Genomic DNA, 22,549 nt, shown 5'->3' on the forward strand with positions numbered 1-22,549 from the left:
CCTGTCAGACTACAAAGAGGTGACTACATTTTTAGGTTAGGATAAACTACAGTGGCCTGTTTTTTCAGAGCCTGCAATCTTAAGTTCTTCTTTTTGAAAACCTACAAAAATTGGAGCAATAGCATTCACTAGTAGCTTTAGAAATTTTAAGACAAGAGCTTTAGATCTCTGAAAAGAAAAGAGGCCCAGTGGTCTAATTCTAGGAGAGTTAATATCAGATTTACTCCAGTGACAATATTTTTAAGCAAAGAAAACCCACTTTGATCATTCCAAAGGTCCTTTCCATGCACTATTTTTTTAAGTTTTCTTCAATAGTCTACAAAAAAGAACACCTGCAATTAGCTTTAATGGCATGTTTTTAAAATGATATCTCCGTGAAGAAATATGCCATACACAAAGCACAGCTGGCCATTTTGCAGACCAAAACACCCAGCTTAACCTGCATTTCCTTATTTGTAGTCATCTCAAATGTTTTGCCCAGTCTTTACACTTTTTTTGATTTTCCTTTTAAAACGAAGTGCAATGTGATTTCATGCAACAGATGTTCATACGCTTCCTCTGTATGGCCTCATAATTTAACCTACAGTCTTCTCCTCCCTTTTCCATTTTTTCAAAGTATGCAAAATGAAGAAACTGAATTTACAGCAGACACTTTAAATCTTTTCTGATGCAATGGCTGCAATGAACCTGAAGAGGGAGACACAGGCCACAAGACTGTGCAGAGCCCGAGCGAAATCACTAGTCCACATTTACACGATTCTTAAATGCTGCTGCACAAAAAACAGTGAGATCCTGTAAAACTAACACAGCTTCTAAACCACAATTCAATCAAAAGAAAATTCCACGCAAAGCAGAATACTCATTTCCACCTCTCACAGTAAGTGCCTCCCAAAATGCTGAAAGTGTCTGCAGGATTCCACAGCAAAATTCTGAAACTGAGACTAACACATTACTGCAATGAATTTGCAGTGAGTCCCAATGTCAGAATCGGATAATACTTAGTAAATGGAATAAGGAGAAGTTGCTCACCAAAGTCATTCACCCTTTGCTCCAGTGAATAAAGCATCTTTATTTGAATGGTGAGCAACTGCAATCACAGGAAAACAACCCCTTTTCCCTTCTCCAGGACTGGTATCACATACTTCAGAAATCACTAAGAATTATCAGAATTAACTTTGAACTTATTTTATCAGCATTAACCTTGCCCATTAAATCAGCATTAATAAATGAACGACGATGAAATTCTACACAAACTCCATCCCCAAAGAGACCACAGATTCTAGATGCATGTGGATCCAGACAGATGAACATCCTCCCCAATTCTGCCTTTTTAAAGAAAAAAAGCAGCTTTCTGCTGCCCAAAACTCCCTGACAAATTCAGCATATGTTTGAGAAAAGGCTCTGGTGGTACTCTGAACCTGTTTTATTTCACTGAATTTTATCCATCACTGTTCAGTTTTGCTCCACCTAAATACACACCCTTGTTCTCCTGTCACTTCACAGCCAAACTCTGCTGAGGTGATATGACTGAGCTTCATGTTTTGTAGATGCTCTGTCCAAACAAAAGTTAGAGGATTTATCTGCACCCATTTACCTTGTTTTTTCTGGCTCCAATTTCATTACCCTACTATTTTACTGGGAATTATTGCAGCAGTAATAATTTCCTTTGATCTTGGAATTTCAAAGCACCAGCCAAACATCAGTAAACTAAACCTCATTTTACAGATGGGTAAATTGAGACACTAAGGCTAGCAGATACACAGTGACTGCTGCCCTTCCCTTGTTTTAACACACGACAGGACACCGTCTCCTAGAATCGCTTAATTCCCTAGAGCCGACCCAACTTTTCCTAAAGCAGGATCCTAGGCTTCACTGAGAAGCAAAAGATCATTCCCCCATGTAATTAAACTGTCAATTGGAATGAAGCCTGAAAAGCAGGATGGATCCCACCCCTAGGATGTAAGCGTACACAGCACTGCAATACGTTCAAACACAATGCATTTACCTCCTCTCCAGGCTCAATCTCTTTAACAGCTCTGACTTCAGCCAAGGTCCCTTTGTAAGTTACAATCACATTTGGGCAACAGCTATGGTTCATCAGTGCAACACTGCAAAAGCAAAAAGTAAACCTTTTTTTTTTCCTCCACCACCAAAAAAGTGACAGGTAAAAAGTTAAGCAACATTTTGCAAAACAAAAAAGTCTAAAAAAAATGAGCCAGTTTTTCTCTCTACAATTCTGAGGCTTAACATGAAAGTTACCTTGGGAAAAATCAGTTGTATGGTTACTTCTAACTTACAGAGAATGACTGTGCTAAAGAATCATTACAATTTTAATAGTGTATTGTTACAACTCTAGGCAAGTTATTATTTTCCCATTCTTACAGTTGACAGGGATATTTGTACAGCTTAAATATCAGCATGCAATGACAGACTATTTTCCCCAAAGAGGAAAGAAAAAATGCCTTTAACCTAAACGAAACAGGTAAAAATATGGGAAACGAAGAGACACTTGCTGCATTGCAAACTGTGATCAGTGTTAAAAATTTAACCAGTTTATGTACAAAGAGATCCCAGCCTCCAAGTTTAAAGCAGGAGGAAGGATATTTCTGTCTGTCTGTCACACAAGCACAAGAATGAGGCAAAAAAAGTAATCTCCCCTGCTACCAAGCTCAAAGAAAGGGCAATTTGCAGGTTATTTAACATAAAATGTATAATTTTCATTCTTTTTCCTCCAATCTACCAAAATAATAATTGCCTCTTCAGTCATCTTAGCTCACAGGCATGTGAGCTTTCCTGCTGTTAAGTAGGAAGGACATGGTTCCCAGATGCTGAGCATTTACAAACAAAGGAAACTGTTGGACATGTTTCCAGAAGATCCTGGTTTAATATTCTCCTCTCCCACCATGTACCTGATTCTGGGCATTTCAAGGCCTTCATTTCCAATCTGTAGGTGAGAGATAAGAAACACAGACCTGCCTAAAGGAGGAGTCTTTGAAACAAGGACTAACTACTATCTTCTATAGACAGCACTTACCAAAATCAGATCCTACTCTAACTGAGCATCAGTAGGTTTCAGATTACTTCAACATGGACAACCTACTAGAGATTCATGCCTCCCAAGGAAACCATTCTAAGCACAGAGTAATACTGCTTTCAACACAGGGTTTGTAAAGAACAGAGGTAGAAACTATCCTCCTGTGCTACAATGTTAAAATGGGAAGGACAGAATTAACTGGAAGAAACTTTCCTCATCCTCAGCCATACAGTTGTGCTTCCCAGTCCACAAACTGCAGTTAACACGTAACATATGCAGTTTATTCGTAAAGCTAAGACACTTGTACATATTTTTTCCACTGTCATAGCAACATAAGACATCACAGTTTTAAAAACATCTGAGGAGGCTGAAAGAATTTATGAAAAGGATTTACTGTTTGCAAAGGAACAAAAGTAGAAAGGATGTTGTTCGGAGAACACCAGGTGAAGGATTATACCCAGCCAAAACAAAGTTGCGAATAGACTAGATCACCTGCAATCCTTTTCATTTTGCTTTGATCATTACGTGACATCTCTGTCCAGAACCTGCCAGCTGAGTAAGTCATTGTTTCCTACCAGCCTGCATATAGTTCATAATCTAAGCTTTAGGACTTCAAGGCAAATTCCAAGTGCAATTCCACTAAAATCACCATATTTTTCAGCAAAGCTGGCACAAATCATGAGATGTATTCTGGAGTATTTTATTGGGGAACAATACAGAAAGATAATCAAAACAAAACAAATTAAACATTCGGTTAAATTTCTTTCAACACAGATCTATGTCCATACATGTGTAGATTTTATTTGCTTACAAATAAGTATTTTAAAATACTGTACCTACTCAGGAAATATGGCTGATCCCAAATGAGAGAGTTCTTCATCTTCAATTGTGAAGCCATTACAGTTAACCTAAGGAAAAGAGCAGAGACACTAACTCAGCTTCTGGTCAGCTTTCTACTCCGTACTCACATGTCACATTCTCATACTTCAAAATCAACTGCAGTAATTTGCTTACAGTTTTATTTATACCTCACCATCTCAAAAAGAGAAGGGAGGACAAAGTCCCTAACCCAAGGAACAGGCAGGACTGTAAAGGATTGACAGTCCAACACCCGCACTTGCCCAGAATACAGCAACTCAGAGAGCACTCCTTGGAGGGTCAGTCAAAAGAAATAGGGCTTTAAAAGAGCGCTATAAAGTGCATCCGACAAGCAAGACCATCACAAACATGAAGCAAGGCCTGATATTCAAGAGGCCAAAGAGGCCACGATGAGAAAAGGACCTAAACAGAATTACAAGTGCAAGGAACAACGCAGGGGTGAACAGCAAATTCAGCCAGGCTGGGGCAGTGCAGAGCTTATATTATGGAGACAGGGCACAACAAAGCTGCCATCTGGCTAAGGGCTGCAATTACCAGATACAACTACAGCACATACAAGAACAGTGGGAATGAGCAAGACTCAAACCTTGTATCGACACAGAATAAAAGTCATCACAAGAAACAGAAAAAGGAGAGTATGTGAGGAAGTGAAATCCTAATTTAAACACTAGTACAAGATAAAAAGAGCTTGTCTATAAATTTTTATTAAAGAATGGAGTCAAACAGGTTTTATCTTCAATTAAACTCAAATGAAACTTATGTGAGTTTCAGCCTTCTTTCATTTAGTTTGAGTGACAAAAATGTACCTCAATCAAATACTTTATTTCACTTCTACTACAAGTCACATTCATGTCAGCACAAAGAAAACTCTCTCCATCTTCACCAACATCTCCCTACAATCCTCAGAGCAGTCACAGAAGTGCCAGAAAGCATTAAAACATCTATTGGTATATGAGCAAGCTGAAGCTATAATGAACACAGGACAGTCAATAAAATACAGTGCAAGTACTTGCTCTGGAATGGTAAGAAATGATGACAAACACTATGAACAATTTTATGCTCCACAAGCTGGAATGCAGTTTTAAAATGCCCAGATACTGCCCAAACCCACCCCTCAAGTATGAACTGTTCAGGATGAGTTCATAGTTACGAAAAGCGTCCTGTTTCTCTGACTCACTCACCAGCATCTTGAATATCATTACTTAATCTTTATTCTGCTATTTTTAGCAAGTTAGCATCCAAAGGCTCCTTATCTTTTAAGATGAGCATGTTACTACATTAGCCAATGTGCATACCTGAACCGAAACCAAAATGTAATTGTTGAATATAAAAACAATAGAAGAGAATGATTATATCAACAGCAAATAAGAACATACGGCTACAAAGGCTGACAGGGAGAACAGCTTGATGGTTCTGAATCACAGGAAAATATTTAAAAATATGTAGTGAGTTATCACCAATTCCCCTCCTCCAAGCCAGAGACAACCCATTTCTTGACTATATCATACCAGAAATGACACATGAGGAAGAATTAGAAAAGATGAGACACCTTTGGTTTTACCAGAGGAATTCATGACTAAAAAAGGCAGCATGGAGGAATTAAAGGTTCTTAAGTGAGAGAATCAGAACTTAAGATTGTTTCCAACCACGTAGAATAAAGAAAATGTGCAGAAGGAGGCACAAAATTATGCAAGCTCCTCAAGGAAGAGACAAGACTCTAGTTCTTGAGACAAGAGAGAAACTGTTTGAGTAATATGATCAGGTAAGACTGAGGCAGAAGAGGCCTGTGTGAAGAGGTATGTTCCATAGAGACAAAAGAGAGCATAAAGACACAAACAGCCAAGGAAGAGAGAAGTGAAAGACAAGGACGGTTTAGACAAAAATCTTTGCTCCATTCAAAAGGACCAGTTACATCTTAGTTATGTTGACTAAGATGCAACACCATATCCCAGACCTCACAGAGCACTAAGCAAGGAGGAATCAGAAATGCTCAAGTCCCAAACCATTTTCCTGAGCCACAGGGAGAAAGAATGTCAAACGAAGAAGCAAAGTAGGCAATAGAAGGTCAGAGTAAGTGTTAAAGCAAAACAGAGGAGTAATAGTATATGCACACTATTGTTTTTAGTTTAAGTTAATTATTAGGAAACATGTTTGTATAAATCAAGTATAGACATGTTTCCCCTTCTTCCAGAAAAACTTCATGCTGGAGCTGAAACTTCAAAAGGTTGTGTCCTGTAAAAAACTTCTGAGGAGCATCCAGCTGACCTTTGGAGATTTTAGTTCAAATGACTACAATGTCCACAGTGGTAAATAACTCCCTTACAGTTAAGATGAGTTTAAGCTGTAAAACTCTAAAAGTGACATTAGAAACACAGAGGAAAAACTAGGTAGAATATCAGATCTGAGAGTCAGCAGCTCACAGAAGGCAGTTCAGGTATTGTGATATGGTGGAGCTGCTCCAGGACATAAAGGGAAAGCCATTTTAGACAAGACAACTTAATCTGCCTACATTCTAACAAAAATACTCAGAAACACCAGAAGAAACTGAATGTCCTGACTTCTTTAAAGTATTTCTTCGACAAACATAAATTGCAAAGTCTTCAAAACAGAAGAACTTTTTATTGAAGGAAAAGGTATAATTATGAACAACTGAATAGATGATGAGCAATGGAACACACTAAAGAATTATGCACCTACAGCATAACAGATTACATCTGTATTAACCTAATAGCGACTGTGCCTTCTTGTAGGTAGATGATGGACTATCTGAAAAGGGTAGTGTCATTTCAGCTTCTGTCAGAGCAGTCAGCATTTACCCACATCTTAAAAAAAAGTTGATCTACTGAACTTTTTATTCAGAAGAAAAAGTTTAAAATTAGCTTATTTTAAAATAAATGAGAAAAGAAAGAAATTTAACTTTGAGCATTCCAGTGTATTATTCCATCAATTACAATATATTAAATTTAGATGTGTATGAAAATCAGGTGAGAGAAAGAGGTGACACATTTCGTAAGCTATGTAACAAGAAATTCTGCCTTTCATCTCTCCAGACTACTGGAGACTGACTGCATTTGTAAGTCACAGATTGGAAAAAGATTCAGACTGCTCCTCCCAGTTCTCTGAAGTTTTCTATCTGTGAAGACTGATCTTTGTTGACTGTGCTCACCATCTGACCACCAAGGATGGTGAGCTTCAGCTTAAAGCACCTCATAAAAAGTCTGCAGACAAGAGTCTCTCCTCTCATTATTGAGAGGCTCTGTCCAGCCGCTTCTGGCCAAGAAAGCACACCCTTTCCATCAAGTACACTCAGTGCTTCCTACAATAAGCAAAGGGCTGCCATTTCCATTGCTGTTAATACCTTGCTCCTTTTACAAAGCCTAAACTCCTACAGCACCATTCACCTGAGCAGAATGTGTTCTAGCCAACTTACTTGTGCAAAGAGAACTACAAGGGCAGCATTGTCAGGGAACTCCATGTGCTTTGAATAAAAGTGATGAAGAGCAGCAATGTCGTTCTGAATCAGCTCTCTCTTTTCATTGTCTAGTTTGTCAAGGTCTGTGGACAAAGAAGACATTCCATTTCAGTAACAGGAGTACTCCCCCACGAACCGCGGCTCGATTTAGGTTAGAACAGGCCTGTACTTGGGCAAAAACCCCTCAAGGAACAGCTACTTGGAAATGCTGCAAGAAGTCTCTGTTCTTCAGTAAAAGTCATGCTTCTTCTGTCAAGGCCACACATGCGCTACAAGAACATGCAGGATTAAAAAGCCTTTTATAGCATCTTTACATTAACAGGAAATTAGACTTAAATTTTCCCTCTGTTGGCTCTGGTTACCTCTAGCATCGTATCAGCTGTGGGTAACTTACGAGCTACCTGTCCCATCTACTGAAGTAGGAAGTCACATTCAACATCACACTTCTTAATACACACTTTACATAGTGAAACTTTCTCATAACAGACCCACTCCTCATCAGTACAAACCAGCCCAGACTCCTTCTAAGAAACACAGCTTATCTCTGCTTTCAAACAACATGGTCTTTCCTAGTGGTAGTGGCTACTTGCGGCCATCCATGACGGGAACCTGAAAAAGGATGGCATTAACACTGGGGCTAGTCACTAGGGTTTCTCCTGACAGTAAAAGGAGGAGAACATAAGGTGCCTAGGATTGCAATCCACGTGACCTATTGCAGACACCTGCTTCAGGATGCAACTAAGAGTGCCTGAGAACGCCTGTATCTCCATGGGCTGCAGGGTGAAAACCAACAGAAATGTGTTTAACCTACAGGTGTCTGAAGATAACAGGTAATGACAGGAATATGAGTGGTAATGTTACCCTGCTCTGACAAGCTCTAGCCAAAGCCATGGCCCACAGAACATTCTGATGCCTGGGCCATGCAGAGAGAACTAGAAGATGGATTATATACTCCTGGCTCCTTCTTGCTCTTAGGCCCTTTTGTCTCAGAAGCAGTGTTGAAAGTTTTTCCTAATCCTCCTTCAACAGCAGCATCACCACCTCTATAGTGGTCTAAGAGAGCCAGCAACTCATCATTTTCCCTTTCCCATCTTAATATAACAGCAGAAAGAAAAACAGGTGATCCCAGAAAAGGCTGTGCAACAGTAGAAGAGGGGGGAAAGGATTTATAAGAACAGACACAAATAAGAGATTTCTAGAATACTGGGTGAACTGAAATGGGACAATTTCATGGCAAGCCAGAAATAAGAAATTTTAACCTTCCAAAAGACAGCCAGGTGTCTTTTCTATCCACCAAGGAAGTTACACAGAATGAGGCAACTTTTAAAGATGCCAAAGATGTCGCAAAAGATGAGGAGAGTCAACAAGACAGAAGGAACACAAGGTTCTTACTAACACACAAAAGAAAGGTTACTAGCGGACAAGTGGGACATGGCAATAGAGAAAAACATTCCAGCCTTTTAGCTCCCAAATTTATAAATTATTTACACCGAAGATAAGTTGCAATGCAGCATATGCAGAAGTTACTTCAGCACCTACACTTCCTCCTCAAGCTCACATCTACTAACTCACTTGCAGAAATCATACTTGTCTTAGGCAAAGTCAAACATTGGCATTTTTCCGCCTTATTTCCCCTGTAGTCCTAACACCTGTGATAGTGACTTCTGTCCAGGAAGCAAGTAAGATTATGAAATCTTGGTGTGTTTCGTTATTCTGCTACCTCAAATTCTAGAAATGACTGTATATATTCAGCATTTTATAAAGGTATTTGGAAACCATCAGAGCAAAAAACATGAACATATAACCTACTGTCTCCTTGAGTATTACCTCCAGGACCAAGAAAGAGAAATGACAGATCAGTGAAAATTATGCCAGGACAATTACTAGTCCTTTAGTTGCTCAGTTTCTAACTCTGCCTCACCAGATGTAAAGAGCAGCCTTCCAGTTAAAAGCAAGCCATTGCCTCATCTATTTCCTTGGATTATTTTGGAGCATTTAGGACATGGAATTTCAACACAATCACATATAACATGTCAGATTTGACTGGCAGTGACAGATACTGAAGCATAGTCCAGAGGGCTCTGCAATTAGCCCCTTAGTCACTGTCACCATCGAGCAACTGTGCTGTCTCTGATTTTATGCCTCCTGGTAACAAATACCAGCTATTTTAATTTTACAACATTACAATTCTCAAAAGACACTAGAGTACCAGAAAAGCCATGAGATGGATGTATACTACATAATTAATTCTGTCTAGGCTTTCACCCTTGTTTCACAACCCCCACAATCGACCAAGCCAAAAAAAAAAAAAAAAGAAAAAGAAAAAAAAAGAAAAAAAAGAAACAAAACAAAAAAATGCAGTGCACTTCAAAAACAAACAAACAAACAAAAAAGGAACCACAATTCCCTTTGTTTACTCCTTCCTCCAAAAGGGGTGGGATGCTCAGAAAGGTTTTGCTGGAGAGAGGCCAAGGCATAAAGCAAATCCTGAATATAGAAAACTACCTCTGTTTACCTGCGAGCCTTTTTTACTTACGTGATTCAAACTCTTTTACAGCAAGAAACTTCTCTGATTCTGTCCTTTCAGGATGAGCTTTCTAGCAATAACGGGGAAAAGAAGTAACAACAAGAAAGTATTTTAATGTTTTTAAGTAGGCAGTTTTGTCTATTGCTTACCTGTAAAGCAAACAAACTCAAATCCACACTGTGTGAAAGTCAATGAATAGCAATGAGTTAAATCAAGTAACCTTTCTAAAGCCATAGAAACATTCTCTCTGCCCCAAATTAGGCAGCTGAAGATTAACTCCTATCAAATTTATATACATAAACTGAACCGTATTTTAAATATGTCATTTGCTTTGTTCTAGACACCCAGAAAGCTGCTAACAATAGCAAGCAGGCAGGAGACAGGCTTCGCTTTGAGGAAAGTGAATAAACTGACTGTTGACAGAGTTCAAAAGCAATGCTCCATTGTTGGCCTAAGGCCACTTCTTTGTAATCTTGGCCATTAAATATGGCTTTGCAGGTGGCCCAGCAGCTGAGGTTCAGGGACTATGGTTTGCATATTTAGCTTTTATATGACATGTAGGGTTCTCCCCCCTCCCTGTAAGTGATAAAAGCACAAATTTATTCCAATGTCTTTTTGTCATTAAACATCCGATTTTGTTTGTGGATCACCATTAAACTATGCTTTTATTGAGACACATACGCATGTATGCATACGCACATCTACACACATGGCTGTATGCAGTCACCTTCCCAGCAGGTCATCAAAATCCTGACTACATACGGTATCCAGGTTGCCCTTGTCACGTAAGCAGACCTCAATCACACAATATGCTTCAAAGAGGATTTATTTTTGCAGAGAGAATTTAGAGCTCCACAAAGATACCCAGTGTAATATCCTTGAAACTTATGGATCCTGCCCCTCTCTGTAAGCACTTGCACTGTCCTCGCAGTTTCCATATAGTGAGGAACATAGAAATAGTGGTTGAGTCTGCAATACTATTTCCTTATTAATTACATTTCCTTTTTCCAAAGACCAAGCATCTGCGATTTCTCTCTTAAGCTGTCTTTCACCAGGTAATACCAAGAATCATAAATATTTATGCCCAAATATCTCAAAAGTGTTCCAGTCTCACATGTGCATTGGGAGCTCAACAGTACACAACACTGCACTGTTTCTTTCAGCTGTATCTGCAGAGTAAGGCAACTGCTTCATAAAGATATCAGTGCCTGCTGACAGATAACACAAGGAGCATTCCTTAGAATTTAAGGATATACACCAAGTCTAATTCTTCTTTCTCTTCCACAGACTTGGCCTGACTCTTAGTCCAGATATACAACTGAGAGCTCCAATCTACCAGAACAGAGGATGAAACTTGTGATAGTATCAGTAAAACTATTCCATTTCTGGACTCTATTCAACACTGCTTTGGTCATAGATGATAACAGCTTAAAAGCATATCAGCCCTTTACTGTCTTCCCTCAAAGTCTCTGCTGGACCATCATGGCCATTACACTGCTGCAGTGGTTGGACTGTCAGTTCATTCAGCTGCTCATGCTCTACACTACACCCATCTGTACACAGCCCCCAGGCTTTGCAGGGACAGTTATTGTAGGTCAATTTTCATTTTCCTGCCTTCCCTGGCATCCAGAGCAGGAAGATACCTCCCAAGTCCAGTCTTCTGCTCACCTGTTTGGCAAGGATCCTTGCCGTCAGCCTCACGGTCTCTGAGGGATTCCAGTTCTGCCCAAAAACGCACATGGCGGAACACTCCAGCTTGTGCATTGGCCAGTCTTCCTTCTGAAAACATAGAAAAGTATTTTTTAAAATTAATCCATGAAGATAAAGGGATGAAAAAGAGGATGCAGCAAGTCATGCCAGAACCTAGAGGTCAAGTGAAATGTGTTTCCTTTGAAAAAATAAGATGACGCTCACTAAATCTGAACAAAAGCTTGAGTCACATTCAAGGGGTACAGCTATCCTGCTGTGTTTTCAAACAAATTCACCAGGGACGAGTTAAGGTCAGAATATCTTCATTTATTCAGTGGAAAAAAAAAAGAGGAACTAAATGGTGAAGAAGCACGGACAACATGATTTATAAATAACCAGTTCTTATTGTTCAGATCAAGCACGTGAGGACAAAACAGGTCTAAGACTGGTGGCTTTATTGGGTTCATTTCCATTTAATACCGTGGTCCCTCATTATGACATGACCCTGGTGTAATCAGGAGTAATGTGTCTGAAGTCAATGGATTCACAATCACAACAAGAGTCAGTATATGTAAGGTCAGAAATAGACCTATTGAATAGAATTATCAAATTTTTTTTCCTTAAATGTTGCACAATAAGACTACAGCTAGTCAACAAAAACACTATATGACAAAAAAAAAATCAAACATATTTTAGTTAAGAATGTACATTTTATTCCTAGCTCGGCATACATCAAAAGTTGGAGCGACTGCACAAGTCACTGACTTTTCTGCACTCTACAGACCCCTCCAAAGCAACGGAAACTTTCAAAGATTAGCACAGAATCACAGATTAACACTCTGCAGCAGCACACAGAGCCTGGCACAGGCCTTTGCCAGACTGCATCAAGTCTCATTTCACTTCTTCATTCAGATACAGAAATATTCTTATTTCTGTAATGAACTACTGCACTATTATTTATTTCTGTATTTCAACCCAGACATATATTTAAAGTAATGTGTTACAACAAACCTGTATCTTTTCTTCCTGTAAAAGGAATGTTGTGTTTTCAGATAAGATTAATCTGGTGGAAAATGGCAGCAGGGAAAAGAAATCACAACAAATCCCATGAATTTATAATTGATTAAAAGTAAAACCTGAAGCACCCTTTGCAGCCTCCAGAAAGCTCCTAATCCCCCTTGTGATACTCACAGAGTATCAAAAACTCTGCATTAGCTCATGCAAAAAAAAAAAAAAAAAAAAAAAAAAAAGGAAAGAAAAAGAAAAAAAAAGAAAGAGAAAGACAGAAAAAAAACAATAGCCCATCTGAGTGGCTGAGTGCTGAGTGACAGGAACAGAAGAAACACAGCATTTCACTCAGCTGCTTAACCACAGACACCCATTGCCATTTGAGATATCCAAGGCTATGTAAAACAGCTATGTGGGACCAGTAGATATGATACAAGACTTCTGAGAAACCCATTCACTGCTGGAGCAGTGGCTGGAGGCCACACAGGACAAGCTAAGGCACCTTGAGCAGCCAACTGAACCAAGTCCCCACCCCAGTGTCTCCTAGCTCAGGTAACCCACTAAAATAAGGTTTTGCAGACCAAAGCCAGGAACCCTAATCTCAGACTTCGTACACCATAAGATTCTTCCGTTCAAATGGCCATTTTAACTGTGCTAGGCATAGACAGTTTTATGAGTTTATCCTATTAGGAAAAGAAGCCCAAAAAACTTGCACCAGCCCATGTGCAAATTGAAGTAGTTCACCACTGCAAGGGCTTTCAAGTCCTGACAAGGTCACATTCATTGCCCTTAATATCTCAATATGTGATTTCCCAAAAAGCCTATGTACAGGCTGCATGAAATAAGCTCAAGTGTAGATGTACTAAGAGGACACAGCAATACAGAGCAAGAGAATTAAAACAGGACATTACACAGTAATCATGTCATGCAAGATAACACTCTCAACCGTCCTACAGCTGTCACACTACAAAACGCGTCCCCAGAGATGCCTATTTCCTATGCACCGAGACCTCTAGTTGGAAAATTCCCATTAGCTTTGGTTAGGAATCCACAAGCGAGATGGACCAAGGCCTCATCCCTCGCCTGCCGCACGCCCACAACGCCCACCAGCTTCCACGTGAATTCCCAGCGCGCAGGGAGCGAAGGAGCAGAACCTGAAGTTTTACACAACTCCCATTCTCGCACACCCCGGTGGAATAAACACGAGAGATTACCTGAGAGAACAAAACCAAGACACAAAATCATGTGCCTGTCTCAAAGCAGTGTTTTAAAAATCCGTTTGTTCCCTTTATTCTTTAAACATCATTAATTAAAATCTTTCCTGAGGCAGAATCATACTGAGTTTATAGGAACTAGTAGGGAGGTTAAAGGGACAAGATATGGCTGAATTGTGCAAAGCGAGATAAAAGCCTGAAACTCCACAAAAATAGAGAGCAGTGATGACTGAGTAATATGTGGGATGGAAACCCTGCGACAGCAGCTTCCCCTGCCATCACAGCAGGGCTGCATTTTGCATTCTTTTCCACGTTTTCTCTAAGTAGTTTGAATTATAGCAGGTAGCATTGTTCTAGCTGAATCTCTAATGCTACATTAATGATATTTTCTTCCTATTTTCATTACATCTGCAGTATTTTCCCCTTCATTTAAGATTGAGTGACAACATTTTTGGAACGGAAGTTCTCTAAAGCTTGTGCTTTTACACATCAAAGCATGGAAACAACCTTCTCCATCAGTTCTTCAAAATGATTTCATCATCCAGGACTACTGGATTAATTCCCAGAACACTCACGTACAGTTCAGCATTAAAAAACAAAACAAAAAGAAAAAAACCCACAATATTCAAACAGTAAGACTTAATGCCAAACAAATATCATGAATACTCCTTTCTGACATGGGATTTTTGGGATTTTTCAGGGTCGTGTAAAATTATTGTTGTGTATCACTTGATCAAGATGACACACATGCACAAGCACTAGAAAGAAGCGCTCGACAAGCCAGTGTAGCGGTTAGGTTAGCCCAGTTCTTCATAAACTTGAGGCCTGATTCTGCTGCAGGCCTGATTCTCACTGCAGAAATACCAACTACAACATTCTTTAATACGACACATTAAGAACAACCCCTAAATATTTTGTTTGAAAATATATTTCAAACAAGGAAAGGGCTACAAAAACATTTCCTTCTGCACTGTGGCTGGTTCACCTCTACTCCGCCTAGTATAAACAACAGTAATGTGTACGGAGAGAAAGACGAGCTCCAGTGGCTGGTTCAAGTTCACCAGTCCCACGACTGCAACCACATAATCCTCTTAAAACATTTCTCTTCAGAGCTGTTTCAGCAGCTAATTTCTGAGGAGGAAAAGGTAAGCACAGGTCTCCTGCCGTTTGACTAAAATTATTATAATTTAAGAAGTCAAGACCTGAACAGCTGCAGATGGGGTCTGAAAGGCACTAGTGTAGTAACAGGCCTGTCCTTTGAGGAGGCAGCAGTGAAGAGCAGAATCGCGTGAATTAGCTGGAACTCACAAACCCTTTTAAAAGAAGAACTGGATTAGGGGCTGGGAAAGGAAAAAACCCAGCAAACTAAGGCTACCCAGCCTCAGCAATATCCCATCAACTTACCAGTCATCAAGGCTGCAGCTTTTACTGGAAGTCTGACACTGACTCTGTGCCTATGCGACTGTCCAGCTCAGTACAGAACAAAGTTATATATCCTAGAAGCCAAATAATAGATCAAAACAGCAGCAGGACATCAGCAGTAAGGGAACTAAGGCAAGCCTGGAGGGTGAGCGTGTGCATATAAACAGAGAGACCCCTAAAAAAATTAGCCACTATACCACTGCAAGACTCTTGTCTTCCATCACGTTAACTCTCCCAGTGAGTGTGACATTACAGCACTACCTGTCCCTGCTAAACTGGGCAAGGAAAATATACTGCAACACTGTGCATCAAATACCTGGCGATACAGAAGCTGTGTTCCTTTCCCATGTGCATGACCTTCAACAAGTCAATACATCTTTGTGTATCTATACCCCTATTTGCAAACACAGAAATGCCCAAAAGAGCGCTGTGAGGGTTCATTCACTAAATGTTTAGAAAGTATTTTCAGAACCACTAAAGAAGGATACAGCTCAATGTAGCACACCACATGCTGCTTTCAAGGAAGACTATGCAGTGTCACCGACTTTATTTTCAATAACCACATTTTTCTGACAATATTAAAAAAATCCCATTCAACTGAAACATACTCTAGTGAGAAGAAGACACGTACAGTTATAAAACCCATAATTCTGAAAAAACCCAAAACATTTATTTACTGCAGCACACTTTTACTCCTTTCTCTTGTCTCTTTCCACCACTAAAAAGAATTCCTTCGAACCAACTGTGCTATAGCAGGTCTTCTGGTAAGAAAGGAATAAGCTGAAAATAAAATGGTTTTCCATCCCATGCAATACCCTCAATGTGGCGAACACCTGTCAAATTGAACTATATTGAGTTTTATTACAGTAAAAAGGTACTAGCCAACACTAAATTCCTTCCATGTTCCTGATGAATACATATAATTTTTAGGTGAACTTAGCAAAGAAAACATAAGTTTACAGAGATAATTAACTTTAAAAAATTAAATAAACAATGCCATAACAACTTTTAAGTACAGCCCAATACTTTTATTAGTATAGTATGACCAACACCAGAGCAGTCTCATGTCAATGGAGGTAAAAGAGAAACATTTACTTCACATCCCAAAGTTACAAGTTCAGTATCAAGGCACAAATGTCCTTTTTGGCTTTGACAAAGAATTGCTGAACTGCTGAAAATTGCCTTTGAACAAGACAAGGATGAAGATGCAGTGCAGATTGTCTGTGCAGCACGTATAGTCAGTGGAGATTGGTTTCTAGAGAATATTATGCTTGAAGGTAACTTTGAAAGAACGTCAAAGAATTTGATCTCAACAACATTCATAAAGTTCAGACTGACTCAGAAGGCCCAAAACATGGAAGATAGTGTTATACCTACTAGAAAGTCAAAAGTCCAACGCAAATTATTAGAAGTCAAATATTAGTCCCTGTGCTTGTCATACTACTATCTAAACAATGCAACATCATCAAATGCCTTTTTATCTAAAACTTTGTACTACATAGCAACAGGCACAAAAGATGTTAATTCATTAATTTATCAGACAGCTCTTCTGCTACATGTTCTCTCTTGCAGCCTTAAGGATACTCAGTTTTAACAGTTAAGAATTTTTCTTCTTGGAAGATGCACCACTACAAGAAAATATATTCTATCGGGGGGGAGGGAGAGGGAGCAAAACACGGACAAGACTTTATCCAGGGGAAAGAGAGGAAAAATATCATTGTTCTTACAGTGTGAACTTTGTTAAATTCACGGGGACAGAAGTCAGGACACTGAGTAGGAAAGGAAGGACTTGTTCTACCACTTCGACCACAGTATCTACTTGCTACTTTTCCGGGTGCAAGTAATTAAACTTTCCTACTTCAGTTAATCTGGCAATGACAGTTACCTGCTTCATAAAACGTTGTGAGCATTATGTTGTAAGCGAAGTAACTCAGAATCTCAGATAAAAAGCACTGAAGAGCCAATAGACTGTTCTGCTCAATTATTTTCTTCTCTCACATAGTTAAGTGTTCACTAAAAATAATGTCATATGGAAGTACTTCTTATAAATAAGTATTTCTTGTGAAGGGATCATGAGTTTTGGCTAGGCTGCCTTTAAAACTCTTCCAGCTTTCTTTCAAGAGCCTTAAGGACATTCATACAGTAAGCGCTCACTCTCTTTCCAATACAACGGCTGTGCTGTCAGTGTTTCAATATTCCATGAATTATTACAAATCCCATAAAAATTGCATTTATTAGCATTTTGAATCCTACTAATGCTTCAAAACCAGAAGGCCCTTTGACTCACCCATAATTCACCAAGACACTGTGAAAAAGTTGGAACCTGAGGAGGCAGAAGAAGGATCCTAAACTAGTGGAGGCCAGGCAAAGTTTGTAACTTATGCAATAGAAGGGTAAGATATATCCTTGAAATAAAAGCAAAGGCCACCTCCAAAGGATTTAGGAACTGAGTAACACAAACTGCAGTATCTCAGATCAGATAATGAGAACGGGGAATATTTTGCACGCAATCCACACATGCTCAGCATGCTACCATGCAAAAGAAGGTTTGGATTATTTATGGCTGACACATAGTTGCATGTCAAGCCTTTGGCTACTTAAATCCTTCATAAGCACTGTTCCATGCTCTGTCACCAGCACCACAGACTTTACATAGTCAGAATAACTGACTGCATAATTCCTTATTTAGTTAGCAATCCTGCCAAGTTTTTCAGATGTAAACAGCATGATTCTTACACGTCTGTTTGACTGCCCACAAAGGCTAGGTAGTAGATCTGGCAAGAATTAAACCGAAATAACATCTTTCAGAGCAATGAAATAAAGATGGAATGACAATTTCATGCAAGCGTTTTGGATGCCATCATATTGCTCTACTTTGGAGCATGCTTATATTTTATTGTTTTGCAGCTTTTAAAAAACAGAGTATATGAAAGAGTAAGAGTGACCAGAATGAGTGAGTTAGGGAAAAAGCATGGTAGATTGCAAATGCTTACAACTATTGTCAGCTGCAGCCATTCAAAATATTTGTGAAGAATCTAAAACAAACAAACATACTCCCAAAATAGCTATTTAGTAATTTGATTTTTCCATTAGACACAGACTCTCACACCAGTTTAGTGAGTTTATGTTAAATTATCTGGTTTGTGCTTAAAAAAAGAAGTAATACAGACATAATTAGTGGGCTGAGAGGCAGCTCTAATCAAAGCCTCAGTGGTACCAAGCCCTGGAGCTACTGATCTTTAAAGACTCACACCAACCACGTCCAAATCCTGTAATTGTCAAATGTACAACTCCACGGTCAGCATCTGTGGGATGTTGAAACCAAGTGGCCTACTATTAACCACTGTAATGATTAGAGACTATCAACACCATAGCAGCAATAAATGGAGTTTAGCAACCCAACCTTCATTCTCTTAAATTGTATCACACATACCTGACATTCCACATTGCAGTAAAAGGCCTGTTTACATCTTCCACACTTGGACAATCCTTCTTTCCTTAAAAAGGAAACAAAAGTTTTATCTACTCTGTAATGCTGAATGAAGCACACACGTATCTCATTTCACTTTAACAGAGACACCTCTCATACTGGGGGCTATTTTAACACATGCCTTTGAGAAGAGTTTTGCACAGTATTTTGCATTTCATAACAAAATCACATTTTCTTCAGAACACCGTAACTATGGTTTGAACTTCATCTTCAGATAGCAGATGCTATTTTTATTTGTTTAGAATTTCAAAAGCAAGTTTTTCCTAACTACTGTTATAATGAAAGAGCACTCTACTGTCCTGATAAATTGCTGGGCTTGAAAACATGTTATTTCATGCTGCTAGACAGTGTCATTTTTTCCACTATATACTGCATGTGAGTAGCTTATTTTTCCTTGTTTTAAAATTTCTCAGCTGTTCAGTATATTTGCTTACATTTTCCTTTTATTCTTTCAGTTACATTGCCTCTCTGTCTGCTCACAGAGAGTGCGCTCACTGTTTTTTGAGTAACCACCTCCCAACAGCAAGAAAAGATGTTTCACTCTTAAATATTGATTGACATCCCATCACCGCACAGCCTCTTGCCGTCATGCTGTCTATAACATCTGCTCAGATATCAGTGTATTCTAAGCTCACCTAAGGCTTGCACTCTCTTTTTAATATTTGCATATATCCCAACATGGGGATCTGCCAAAAGGAAGGTCCTTTTCTGCCTCAAGGTGCATGGCATCGCAGCAGACTCTGCCAAAAATACAGCCTGTGTTACACAACACATGACATTTTGGTGCACCAGTATAAGGATTCCTCAGTGGTCTTACAATACTATGAAATGTCTCTAGACCTTCCCCAGTATAAGTTGGGAAAATATTCGTTTTAAACCAAGATAAGTTTTATAAGGTGTTCACTAGATTAAAACAAGGGCAAGCGTCCTCCATACAATATGATAGTATATGGCATTTCACGGAGCTCACCAGTATTCAGAGTCCACAAAGTCTAGCCAGTCTTGGCATCCTCTTACTGTTTTTGCAAAGTAGAAAGTGAAACATGAATGAGTGAGGCTGACATAAAGCCTGCTTACAGTATGCAACTCCACTATAGCTGTATATTTAAAATAACTTAAACACTATTGGATACAAATACATCTTTCTAGTCTCATTCTATTCATTTTACTAAAACAGTTTTATGATGGCACAGCAAAGTATCTCTTTCTGAAACTAGGACTGACCCAAAACCTTCCACCTAACACTATTTGTAAGTCAGAATGAATGCATTTCAGTCAGGCCCTTCTTCCTAATATGCAGAAGTTCAGAGCAGAACAGTGGGGAACAGAGATACGAAACACTTCTGAGCTCTGACAGATCAAGTCACCTCACTGACGCAGCCTTCCTTTTAGGGGAACCCCATCACGCTGATGTGAAATAGGTTTCAGACTACTGCACTATGGGTACTGCATAGTAGTAACTACTATGGGTACTGCACTCAGCAGAAGATTTATATTTCTCGATGACTGTGGTCCTTAAGTCACAGGAGAAGCTGGCGTGGAGAATACGCAGCATTTAAACAGGCCACTCCTGAGACTGACTGCAGAAGCTATTCCACGAGTATTAAATAGTCTTAGACACGTCGCCACAATACTATTTCATATTAATGGAGCACAAAAGTTAAAGTTACTGGAGCAAACCAGTAGCTGTTCCTTTAAGCACTTGCACTGACAGCCAAATTTTGAAGAAACAAATTTGACCTCAACTTCTCATTTCAGAAGGTGAAATTACAGCTAGCTGTTTTCTTATTCATATTATTCCACAAAACCCTGCTCAAGACAACTCGCAGAATAAAACATCTAGAATTTAACATGGCAGGGAGTAGCATATAAATTACTGTTGATAAAGAGTTGGTGTTCAGCACCAACCTCCGGTTGTAACCAGTAGAAAGTTTGCCACTACTGTTGCTGATGTTGCTACTGTCTGACTCTGTGCTCAAGCTGTTGCACAAACATATATAGTGTATCCAGTCCTCCCAAGGTCAGCTGTTCTAGTCCTGTATACTTCTCAGGAGGGGTCTGGACAGTCTTTTTTTTTTTTTTTTTTTTTTTAATAAAACAAAACAAAACAAAAAAAAACAGTTGCAAGGCACAAAAGGGACTAGAATAAAGATAATGAAAGAGTCTCCCAGTAACTCCAGCACAGTCTTTTCTGGGAAACGGAAAACACAGCGGTAGCTGCAGATTCAATCTGAGCAGGCATCTTGTGAGCAGAAACATGCTTGATACCAGGCAAGGTTAACAGCACGCGTGCCCTCCTCTTTCCCCAGTAAATCTGAGCCAACAGGTGTAAAATGAGTATTTTACCCCACGGAGACCTTATTTTTAATGCTAATAATGGCTACAGACTCTAAAAACACAGTAACAAAAGGCAACACCAACAACGTAGCCCTTTTTCTGAGAGCACTGGGCCTATTGTTAAGAACAATGCCTGAAAAAAAAAAGAAAAAACCCCAAACCCTAAGTATTTCAATTTATTTTGCTTCGCACGCTTGACCCCTCCTGCGCGCCCGTCTCCGGAAGCACGTGCTGGAAGGCGCAGTGCTGCGACAGCGCGCCGACAGCCACAGGGAGGAAAGAAAAACCAGCTCGCATACGCCTTGCCGCGCGGGTGAGGCCGACCCTGCCTAAAACGCTCCGGTTCAGCGCCAGAGCAGGGCCTCTGGCTGGAAACACACCATCCACCCGACTGCAGCTTCTCCGTGACTTTACTCATGGGCTCAGTCCTGGCGGGGAGGGGAGGGCGACTAAATCTGTCCACCAGAGTAGGGCTACACAGGTATTTATACAGCTATAAATCAGAAATATATATACACACACACACATATATATATTGTATAAACCTATGCATGTATATATAAAAAAACACATACATATGAAATATATATATGCATGTCGGTTTTTTACATGCAATACCTAAATACATATTTTTATATATTTTATATATTTATGTATATATTTCTATGTATCTTTTTTCTCTCTTTTCCAGACGCCTGGCTGCTCGAGGGCCAAGCAAGCAAGAGCAGCGCCCGCGGGGGCCGCGCCGGGCGGGGGAGCGCGGCCGGCGCGGTGCGGCGCGGCGCGGCGCAGGCCCCGGCGGGCGGACCCGCGCCGCGCCGCGCCGTGCCGCGCCGCGCCGTGCCGTGCCGTGCCGTGCCGCGCCGTGCCGCCGGGCCTACCTGGCGAAGCAGCCGTCGCAGTGGCCGCCCCTCTCGCTGACGGTGAGCACGGCCGCGTAGGCCGGGCAGCTGAAGAGCAGCTCCCCCAGGGCGTAGCGCCGCCGCGCCCGCAGCCCCCGGCCCTTGCCGGCGCTGGCGAACCGCTCCAGGCCGCCGGGCTGCGGCGCCGCTTCCGCGCGCATCGCGCCGCCACGCTGCGCCACGCCGCGCTGCCGCCCCACGCCGCGCCGCGCGGCGGGGCGCGCCGGGTCCTAGCGCGCGGCGGGGCGCCGCGGGCCGCGCCGCCCTGGCCGGGAGCGCCGCCTGGCGGCGCCGCGGGGAGCCCCGCCCCCGGGGAGCCCCGCCCCCGGGGAGCCCCGCCCCGCGGGGAGCCCCGCCCCCGCCCCGCGCCCCGCCCCGCGCCCTCGGCCCGCCGCGCGTGTCCGGCCCCGGCGGCTCAAGGGAGACAGGCGCCTCCTCCCAGGAGGGTAGGACAGCACAGCATAGCCGGGCGGGGGGGGAAGCAAAAAACCTCCCAAAACAAACAAACAAAAGAAATGCATCCTAAAAAGCCCCCCAAAGCCCCACCCCAAAAGCAAAAAGCCCCCAAAGCAAAA

The 22,549-nt window shown here is 40.8% G+C and overlaps 1 protein-coding gene across 3 annotated transcripts in view; it reads right to left on the minus strand.

Annotated features, from left to right (window-relative positions):
* The window catches only part of SMYD2 (SET and MYND domain containing 2), a 30,134-nt gene extending 7,973 nt beyond the window's left edge, over nt 1-22,161 (minus strand). Inside the window, exons 1-7 of one of the 3 annotated variants that reach the window (XM_062573568.1) lie at nt 21,954-22,161; nt 18,679-18,742; nt 11,581-11,691; nt 9,922-9,982; nt 7,344-7,468; nt 3,875-3,942; nt 2,006-2,108 (exon numbers count right to left, since the gene is read on the minus strand). In XM_062573568.1, coding sequence (XP_062429552.1) covers nt 2,006-2,108; nt 3,875-3,942; nt 7,344-7,468; nt 9,922-9,982; nt 11,581-11,691; nt 18,679-18,742; nt 21,954-22,135 — 714 coding nt within the window. In that variant the 5' untranslated portion in view covers nt 22,136-22,161. The remainder of the gene's footprint in view (nt 1-2,005; nt 2,109-3,874; nt 3,943-7,343; nt 7,469-9,921; nt 9,983-11,580; nt 11,692-18,678; nt 18,743-21,953) is intronic. The other 2 variants (XM_062573571.1, XM_062573570.1) reach the window with 2 other exon arrangements.
* Between the last annotated feature and the right edge of the window lie 388 nt (nt 22,162-22,549).

The sequence above is a fragment of the Rhea pennata genome, chromosome 3, assembly GCF_028389875.1.
Source record: "Rhea pennata isolate bPtePen1 chromosome 3, bPtePen1.pri, whole genome shotgun sequence".
In the NCBI taxonomy this organism is placed as follows: domain Eukaryota; kingdom Metazoa; phylum Chordata; class Aves; order Rheiformes; family Rheidae; genus Rhea; species Rhea pennata.